The 9,935-nt window shown below is 46.1% G+C and overlaps 1 protein-coding gene across 2 annotated transcripts; it reads left to right on the top strand.

Annotated features, from left to right (window-relative positions):
* Positions 1 to 901: 901 nt before the first annotated feature.
* On the top strand, positions 902 to 9,270 carry LOC1274451 (integrin alpha-PS3). 2 transcript variants are annotated; one of them, XM_313576.5, is made up of 7 exons: positions 902 to 1,456; positions 2,421 to 2,874; positions 4,049 to 4,419; positions 4,489 to 5,211; positions 5,280 to 6,375; positions 6,462 to 7,434; positions 7,508 to 9,270. In XM_313576.5, exons 2-7 carry the CDS (start codon positions 2,669 to 2,671, stop codon positions 7,574 to 7,576), a joined length of 3,438 nt encoding a protein of 1,145 aa, XP_313576.5. In that variant the 5' UTR covers positions 902 to 1,456; positions 2,421 to 2,668; the 3' UTR covers positions 7,577 to 9,270. The 2 variants fall into 2 exon arrangements, with proteins under 2 accessions (XP_313576.5, XP_061500980.1); XM_061644996.1 differs by lacking the exon at positions 902 to 1,456 and adding an exon at positions 2,090 to 2,328.
* The last annotated feature ends 665 nt before the right edge of the window (positions 9,271 to 9,935 follow it).

The raw sequence follows: 9,935 nt of genomic DNA, 5'->3' as shown, positions 1-9,935 counted from the left end.
AGCTGTCAGAGGGCAGATCAATACGCTATTTAAAGAAGATTGTTTACATATTCATATGATTATGATGGTTTGTATGGTATTATTATAATTTACACTGATTCGAGTTTAAATTTCAACGCAATTTTATCTAAATGTTACAGGATAATTATCTGTATCATAATAATACACATATGCTCATGTTCTCCCTTGGGTGCGATGCAGTCCTTCGGATTCTCTTCGTGATTTTTGTAGCTTCTTATATACTTTTTAGGTTATTTTTAGTAACACAATTTACACATATATGTATACTTAATATAAAATGAATACAATTAAAGATACAAAAAATAAATCTACCTTCATACATAAGACACAGGTGGTCGGATTCCTGAGTGCTTTTCGGATAGAAAAGCTCGTGTACGGTAAGGGTAACACGATTGCTTGAAAAAAATCAAATAATGATCTGTTTTGTTGTGTGAAATTGTTTAGATCCTTTCACATGTTCTTTTTTATTACTCAAATCGTCTTATGCTTATGCAAATGTATTATTGCAAATAAACCCAAGTGAATTTTCTGTACAAGGCCAAACTACCACGTCACGACACACATACTTTGTACCCTGCTGAAGATGTTCACCACCATCAGGCGCTCCCATCATGTCCGTCCGATATCAATGCAAATTTGTCTCCAGCTCGATCGTTCCTGTTACCGCGAGTGATTCATCAGTGGAATGCACCTTAATTTATAAAACCCGCTAACCCACCTCGCAGCGCAGAAGGCTCAACTCCCCAACAGTAGTAAACAAAAGCTCTCACCACGCTTTTTCGCTACATAGCTCCTCATCAAGGTGAGTGCTTTTAATGACGTCAGAGCGTAAAATGCTGTACGCGGGGCACCAAACAAGAAATCCCAGACCGGCCGTCAGCATGGATTGTGTGTGCAGCACGTTGCGTATAATTTGCGCGTCCCCTTTGGCGGGTAGTGCCGGTTGGGGTGAGTTCCCGAATAGAGTTTGTGTGGCTAACAGAGCACGCTAAACAAGCGCGTAAACGTTGTTTGGTCATACGGATCGGCGAACTCGACGGGTGCGGACGTGAGCGACACACAGCACGCTGCTCCTTTTCTTCTGAAGTTGGTGAACCACTCGCTAAGGCTTGTCCGGCGCACCATCATCGTCATCATCATTACCACCATCATCAACATCGAGATTGTCTGCGTATCAGAGTGTAAAGTGTTCGGGCTCGCGCGCGCTATCGCAAGCTGTGTTTGCGTTATCCGGTGGTAAAGTGGTGTGGTCTTATCATGGTATTCGGTGATACACTGTCAGTGCCGTCAGTTCTCCCCTTTTAACTAACAAGTGTACTCTGATATCATTTGACTCGTTTTGCACGTCGAAGTGCAGTGCTGCAAGAGGTCCAGCAAGGTGTGGTTCCGGTTATATGCTGTGCTTCGTTCGGTGTTTCAATAAATGAAGTGAAAAGTGAGTAAATATACCTACCAACACCAATTCCGGCAGCCAATAGATAGAATGACGTCAGGTGCAAAAGAAATGAAATTCGTGCCGTATTTACTCTCGTGCGCGGTTCCGTTCCAGCCAAAACGTGGGTTTTTGTGGAGTCCCTTTTTTCGTGGAATGATCGCTCTCTCAAGTCAAATGCGGCCACCAGCGCTTCCGGGAAGGGACTTTATTTTGTTTTTGTTTTGTCCTTTTTTTGTGTTGCTACTGCTTTGCCCACTGCTCCCCTGCAAAATGACCGCAATTCCTGCACATTGAGCAGTCACCCTCCACACTCCACGTGACTCATCGAAATTACCGAAGCGATCGGCGCTTGGAAGCTGAACCGATCGTTTGGAACGGACCTTAGCAATACCTTCCGATATGCTCTCGGAACGAATGTGTCACACTGTGTGTGCGCGGCGCTGTCTCTCTCTACGTTGCGATTGCGTGATTCACCTACCAGCTACGCCACACTACTGCTACTGCGTAAACGGACACGGGAAAAACGTGTGTTTCGTTTCGTAGTCTTTTTTTGCTTTTTGTTGTTGTTGTTGTTTCCTCTCATCAACCGGGACAGCGCGATAGTTCAATTAGGGCGACAAAATGAAGCCATTCAAAAAGAAATTACTGTGACAGAAAACTAAGCAACCACAGCAACACACTAGCCCCAGTCGCCGTTGTCATCGGGAGATGTGTTTTTGGGAAACGATAATCATGGGAGGGGTTGTGTGTCAGAGGCACCGGCAGTTTTGTTTGTTAATGCTCCACAGAGCCCTTTGCTAATGGAACGGAACCGTGTATCTACGTGGAGCAAAGCGGCAGGCACACCATTCGCCGGTAGATCGGAATAAGATGTAGGCAGACCCGCCCGATGGACCGCAACGGGTAGCAAGCAAGTTCATTAAACGTTTTTTGTTTTCTATTCCCCTCGTCTTCCTCCTCGCAGCGATGTGAAACCAGACGCTTGCCAAACGGAGAGCTTCAAACCGGAGGAAGAATTATCATCAAACGACACCAAAGTTCATTGAATCGGCATCGGCACCAAAACCATCGTTTAGCACTCAAAGGCGCGCGAGTGTATTTAAGACATTTTCAAGATTAAGGAAAGAGCTTTTGAGCAGGACTGTGTGTGTGTGTAGGTGTGTTTGTGTGTGTGCAAGTGAGATAAAAGAAGATCAACAACAGCTCTCAACAATGAAGTCATCCCAACAGAGGGTGACCCTTGGTGTTGGACAGATCGTGATGCTGCTGCTGCTGCTGCTGCTACTTGCCGGCGATGGCGATACGTTCAACTTATCGCCAGTGCCGAACTACGTGTTCCGCGAGCCCAACCTGCAGCTGCATATGGAAAAAGGTCGAAGTTCATACTTTGGATATTCGCTTAATCTGCGCCCAGGCGGGTAAGTTGTAAAGACGTGAAGGATGACAGCGGTGAAAGTGAAATTTAAAAGGCGGCTTTGAATGAGCGGTAATGTCTTTGTTTGTCGTGAAGAGAGACGGTCATTAACGTAACTGTTCCGTATACCTGAAGGTGAATAAATGGCCATCGAATGGCACGTAAAGGATGTCACACGCTTCCGTAATGTAAATATGGCATAAAAAATCGCACTTGAAGGAGTTGGAAGGCCATGGAATAAACAATGGTTACAACAACCCTTTCAAGCGCTGCTTGACATGACTGGATTGTTACAAGTTTAAATCGTAATCTTTTATAATGTAAATCTTATTGGACTGTTTGTTCATCAAACATTTGTCTGGTACGTGGTATATGAAGTACATATATTTGTACGTATTTTTTTATTTCTCAAAATAATCTGCCATATTTCGGATTCGAATCGATTCTGCCTTCTGTTGACCTATTTAACATATCTCTATTTGGAATAGGGATACGAATTAGAGCTTAAAAAAGAAGTCTTATAGGTCTTAGAATTTTTATAAGATGTCACATCGTGAATTCTTATACGATGTCACAATAACTGTTGCCATATTTGCATGCTTACATTCAAACGTTCACAGTATAACATTGCCATACCATGCTAACCGATTACCGATATGTTTGATTAAGGCAGTCGCTTTGGTTATAAATGTAAAAGGAAAATTAATTTGCGATTAATCGTATTATGAAATGTGTGTTTTCTGTTCCATTTCTGACGCACGGTACTGAAAATTACATATTTCCCCAAACAGAAGCGTAACATGCAATGCGCAACAATTCCTACTGGTATTTACCTCAGCAGTTGCTGATTCACAGTGCCCCCCTACTGCTGATTCCTTTTGGGAATTTGTACGCTGGTTTGGATCTTCGTTTCCATTTTCGGTGCTGCATTTCCCGCCGAGAATTAGAGCTGTCACGCTAATTGAGACAACTTCATAAAGCAACACTTTTGCCCTTTAACAGAACGGTTTCGTTACAAGCTCGTATGCAAACAAAGAATGACACACCTGGATAAAATCATAAAAAGGAAAACAAAATTCGAGCAATTTCCACTTTAACCTATGGTGCATTAATAACACTTCTGAGTTCATTTGCCTCCCAACCTGGAAAGTTTTGACAAAACCTTCCCATCTTCACAGTGTGATTGTCGGCGCACCGAGAGCCCAGTCGGATTTGGCAACGCAGCGGAAAGTGAACGAAACTGGTGCCATCTATCGGTGCCACTTTACAGACGGCGAATGTGCGCCGTACTACTTCGACAAGGCCGGCAACACGAAAGCGGAACAGTCGGACTTTGCGTACAATTCGGAAAAGAAGGACTTCCAGATGCTGGGCGCGGCCATGGATGGCCATGGATCCGATGGTGACCGGTTTGTGGTGTGTGCGCCGAAAACCATCAGCGAGCTGGTCGACTACTACCTGCTGCACGGTATTTGCTACGTCACGGACGGCACTGAGCAGGAGCAGGAGCCGAAGGAGATCCGCAAGATCATACCGCTGCGTGCTAAAGGTAAGGTCGATCCAAACGGACGCGTGAAGCACATTCTGAGTTAATGGGGTTGCATCAATACACTTCTAGACAAGCAACTGCACAAGGATGCGTACGGACAGTACTACAACTACATGTACGGCGAGCAGGGCATCAGTGTGCACGTGACCGACGACGGGGAGGAGATACTGATCGGAGCGCCGGGTGTGTTCAACTGGCGCGGCACGGTGGTGCGCTACAGACGGCGCGTCAGTGATGCGGGCGGCCTTAGTCGACGTGACGATTGGTCTGCCCAGCATCGTCCAACGAATCGGCACAAGCGGCAGATCATTCAATACGTTAGCGACGTACCGAATCCGTACTTTAGCGCGGTTCAGGACGATTCCTACTTCGGGTATGCAGTCGGGTCGGGCGACTTTCGCGGGGACAAGAAGATTCTGTACGTGGCCAGTGCCCCACAGTCCAGCGGCCAGGTGGGAGACGTATTCATATTCGACATCATCAATGCTGACTCGTTCTTGGAAACGCAAATCAAGGTGCACTACACGTTTCCCGGGCAACAGCAGGGCGAATACTTTGGGTACGCACTGCTGGCCGAAGATTTCAACGGCGATGGATTTGCCGATCTAGCAATCGCGGCACCGATGCATAGCCGTTTCGGTGACCATGACAACGGCGTCGTGTACGTGTACTGGAACGAAGGGGAACTGAACTTCCAGCTGCAGGGGAAACTTTCCGGCAGCCAGGAAGTGGCCGGGCGTTTCGGCACGAGCCTCGCCAAGATCGGTGACATCAACATGGACGGATACAATGGTAAGCTGAGGGAGGTGCACATCGGTTGCAACCACTAAATCCACCTAATCTTCCCTCTCCACTTCCAGATATTGCTGTTGGAGCCCCGTTCGAAGGAAATGGTGCCGTGTACATTTTCCTCGGGTCGGTTGATGGTTTGCAGTCGAAACCGAGCCAGCGATTAACAGCACCGGCGAACGAGTTGCTCTCTCCCCAGCCCATGTTCGGCTTTGCCCTGTCCCGTGGTAGCGATATCGATGCGAATGGTTACAATGATCTCGCCGTCGGCTCACCGAACGATGAAAAGGTGTACGTGTACCGAACGTACCCGGTGGTAAAGATCGATGTGGACGTCACCTCATCCAAGCGCGAACTAACGCTAGAGGACACTACGTTCGATTTATCGATCTGTATGAATGCAATATTCGCCACTGGCCAGCAGTTTGATGTGCAGCTCAATTACGAGCTGAGCGTCGACGCACAGGTTGGACGCGTTACCCTGCCCGGCGTGGGTGGCAACAAGCGAAACGAAACCATCACCGTTACCGGCACGAACGAGTGCCGGCGCATCGACGTTCGGCTGAAGGCCACAGCGGCCAGCATCTATAAGCCTGTGCTGGTCGAGCTGTCGTATGAGCTGGTGCGCCAGCTGCCCGCCGATACGGACGCTGGATTCTGTGCCGAGTGTGCGCTGCTCGACCCGACCGTCCCGAACCGACTCATCCAGAAGATCTCGTTCAAAACGGGCTGCCAGGGAGAGGTGTGTGTATCGGATTTGCGTCTGTCCGCTCGGTGGCTAGACATATCGCCCGTGTACGTGCTCGGCAGTTCGAAAAAAGCGACGATAGAGTTTGAGGTGTACAATGCGGGCGAGAATGCCTATTTGCCGCAGCTAAACGTAACACTTACGCCGGCTCGCTTGACACTGGCTAAATTGACGTCGGAATGTCAGCAAACGATTACCGTCGAGGGAGTTAATGTGCTGTGCGATCTGAACAATGGTTTACCACTGAGGTCATCGCACACCTCCCGATACACGCTAATCCTAGACATGACGAAGCTGGAGGGCAGCAGTGCCGAAATACGGGCCGAAGCACTGAGCTCCAGCGAAGAGTCGGCGCAGGAGGACAACTTCCTAGAGCAGGTGCTGACACTGCAAGAGTTTAGCGACATCGAAATTATAGGGTAAATTGTTGAGGATCTGACAACACTCCCGTGGCCGTTGTAATATTAATTCCTTGCATTTCCACTTTCCCCATTCGTCACTCTAGAAAAACGTCCACCTCTGAGGTGTTCCTGGAGCAGCAAAGTGGTCTGCTTAATATCACGTACGAAATTCAGGTCCATAGCAACGGTCCCAGCACGTTCCGTCGGTTGGGCTTTACGCTGGACGTGCCGCTGGTGTATCACAAGCCCAGCGCTGGCCGATCGTTTCAGATTATCAACCTTAACAACATCGCTGTAACGGGCTACTATAGCTACAAAACGCTCGACTACACCTGGACCCAGAACGAAACCATTCTGTTGCCCAATCCGATCGAGCAGGACCATATCCTTCCACCAGTTGTAGACGTCGAGGAGCTGCATCGCTTACCGAGCGACTTTGATCTCCTTTCGGGCGGTGGCGGTGGAATGGTCGGATATCCGGGCGAAAACCAACCGCACGGCTATGATCCAAGCTCGGTGGGTATGCATCGACGGCGCCGGAACCTGGATGGTGCCCCGGAGTCCACCTACAACCGGTACACCGGCCAGCTAACCAGCCATTCGCGAACCCGTCGCAGCTTGTCGAAGGTGAATGAAGCCATCGTGCAAGCACTGCCCGGCAATCGCACACTGTTCTTCAACTGTGCCGAGGAGGATTCGTTGATCGAGTGTGCTCGGCTGAACGTAGCGGTAGACATCTTCCGTCCGACGAACGTGCCGATCGTGATAACGCTGCACTTCCAGCTCGACCTGGACGCCATCGGTGAGGCGTTCCTCGAGCGGGAAGACATCTTTGCGCTGACGATGCTAGCCGACGTGCACAAGGAGGGCGATCCGGACGGTGTCACCTTCCGGCAGGTGCGCAGCAATCCTTTCACGGTGGTGTACCGCTATTCCGATGGCAGCACACCCATTTGGGTGTACATTGTATCCGCGCTCGGGGGGCTGTTGCTGCTCGTTGCGATTTCGTACGGTTTGTATCGAGCCGGTTTCTTCAAGCGCGCCACAAAGGAAGAAATGGAGAAGCTTCATCGGGAGGTAAGCGTGTGTTTGGTGCAAATTATTTTTGTGACGAGTTTTTTTTTTAATAACTTCATTTATCCTCTTACAGAGCACCCGGCTAAATGAACCAGAGCAGGTGAACCAATCACCGGCGGAGGTTAGCACCGAACTGAACTGAAAACCTGTTAGCTGCTTTTTGTTTGAAAAACACGCATAGCGCTTAGTAAAGCGTTTCTTTGACACCAAATCTTATTAATAGCTAAGTATTACATAGTGGTACTGCTGTACGTGGTAGTGTTGTGTTCGATTTTAGTGTAATGCATAGGTGTAATGTTCTTCTGCAAGAACGTTGCTTGCAGCTTTTATAGTTTTGAGAGTATGTTCAAGAAAGTATGTTCAGCTACTTCAACATTCATTCCTAAGTAAATGCTATTACCGCATGCATTTCCTATATATTTTAGAGTATGTTGAAATTGTATAACTGTAAGGTTTAATGAGCCAGAACAGGTAACTCTCATCTGAGCTTGCACAGGCTTATCGTTGACAAGCGGCAGGCTAGCTAACTTCTTCTTTTGAGACTTAAGTCATTACCACGCAGCCGGATAGTTAATCCTTGGTACGGAGGGACGGTCCATTCTAGGCTTGAACCCATGCTAGCTAACACAGATGTGAATTAAATGCCGTGCGCCGTGTATGTGATGGCCGTATGATACGCTATACGAGGAAATGTTGGATATTTGCCCTGAAAATCAATCATATTCGGACGGTAATATCGAGTTCACGCAACATTGATAATTGTTATTTGATACATGCAAATTGTGCTTTTGGTAGACATTATCGTATAACTTGCGTAATAGCAATTGCACAGCAGAATCAATCCCGTTTTCAAGAAACACATCAGGAGAAAAAGGTGTATTTTGGTTTCTAGTCAATTCTTTGTAGCTATGTTATTATTGATTGCTAACTACAAATCAAGCAACGTAGTAAGGAAAAAAAAAAAAACTGTGTGAGCTATACGACATCATTTCGAGATAATAACGCTTTTAGAAATGTAGTTTACTTTTTAAAATAATATATGAAAGCAAGAACTGAGACACACAATGTTTTTTTTGGTGCGGAAAATTGTGTTCTTTCATTTGTTTTTCTTTGAAAACATGCAAATAAATTATGAAATGTGCACTAACTGAAGGTTAATTGAACTCGCCAACTAGTAGATATCATCAAAAATAAATTTAATTATATTCTTTTCAGTGATTAGCTAATAATTTCACGCAAAGGGCCGTAGAAAAATTAGGGGAAAAAACAACGAAATGGCTTAAGTTTACTAGAATCCATATTTATTCGTGGAGTAATTCCATTTCCTATTAGTTGCATGCATGAAACATCAAATTTTGAATTATTTTTTGGAGTAAATAGAACAAAAAATACATTTCATTTTACTTACAACGAAAAAAATGGCAAGGCGTTTTAAATTATGTAGAAGTAAGAATTAGAAACAGTTTAATTGGTGAATCCAATTTTTCTGTTGGTTTTCTACACTAATCGGACCTCCGGTTGGCATGTCAAATGGTCATGCACTTTATGCCTTTACGAAAAGATGATATATGCTGAATAACTTAAACTGCGAGGTTGAATCGCGCTTCGGCTTCAGAGTCCAGGTCCCTGGTCCTCTAAAAATATATTATGTTCATCCACCTCTATACAATTAGAATCGGCAAGTTAGGCCATATATCCTTTTCTCTATTCGGAATACACGGTTTGATTTTAGTTAGCGAAAGCATATGTGTTACCTTTCCTATTTTTAAATTTGTTTAATTATTCGTAAATTCTATTGATTGAAAATTGATACAAATAAATAATTTTTTTATTGCATTTTATCAATTTTATCAATTAATACATGAAAGAATTAAAAAGAAGAGCAGTTGAAGGACACCAGCTTGTTCTATATGAGATTGAAGGAGGCACGGAGCGGGTTTGCCCCTAAAACCGCAATGTGCCGGGATGCGGAAGGAAATTTCTTGACGAACGAGCGGGAGGTGATCGAAAGGTGGAAGTGCTACTTAAAAGGACATCTGAATGGAGCAGAGGCAGGAGAGGCTGGCTCAAGTGGTAGTACAAGACAACCACGACAGCAGCAGCACAGCAGTAACAACAGCGACAGCATTGGCGCCGATGACGAGGTGCCCCCGCCATATTTGGATGAGATTGCTAGGGCCAGCTTAAGAGCAACAAGTCTGCTGGCAGCGATGGACTCGCGGCCGAGCTCGTTAAGATGGGGCTGGAGAGGCTTACCTTTGAAATGCATCAGCTGATCGTGAAAGTCTGGAAGCAGGAGGAAATACCGGAGGAGTGGAACCTGGGTGTTATTCACCCAGTCTACCAAAGTGTATGAATATCAGGTGATCTCGTCCCATACAAATTGACAACTAATTTCGGAATCAAAAAAAGCTCCTTTTGACAGAATGGGTGAAATGAATTTTCATAGGAACCGTTCGCTTTGTTCTTAGCAACACATACGTAGTACACTTTGGTGTCCT

This window comes from Anopheles gambiae, chromosome 2 (assembly GCF_943734735.2).
Source record: "Anopheles gambiae chromosome 2, idAnoGambNW_F1_1, whole genome shotgun sequence".
Classification (NCBI taxonomy): Eukaryota; Metazoa; Arthropoda; class Insecta; order Diptera; family Culicidae; genus Anopheles; species Anopheles gambiae.
This window is presented reverse-complemented; position numbering and strand designations above follow the sequence as displayed.

Coding starts and splice junctions, on each gene's coding strand:
- LOC1274451 (XM_313576.5), top strand. CDS start 2,669: ATGAAGTCATCCCAACAGAGGGTGACCCTTGGTGTTGGACAGATCGTG. Junction 4,420..4,488: donor CATACCGCTGCGTGCTAAAG/GTAAGGTCGATC, acceptor ATACACTTCTAG/ACAAGCAACTGCACAAGGAT. Junction 7,435..7,507: donor TGGAGAAGCTTCATCGGGAG/GTAAGCGTGTGT, acceptor ATCCTCTTACAG/AGCACCCGGCTAAATGAACC.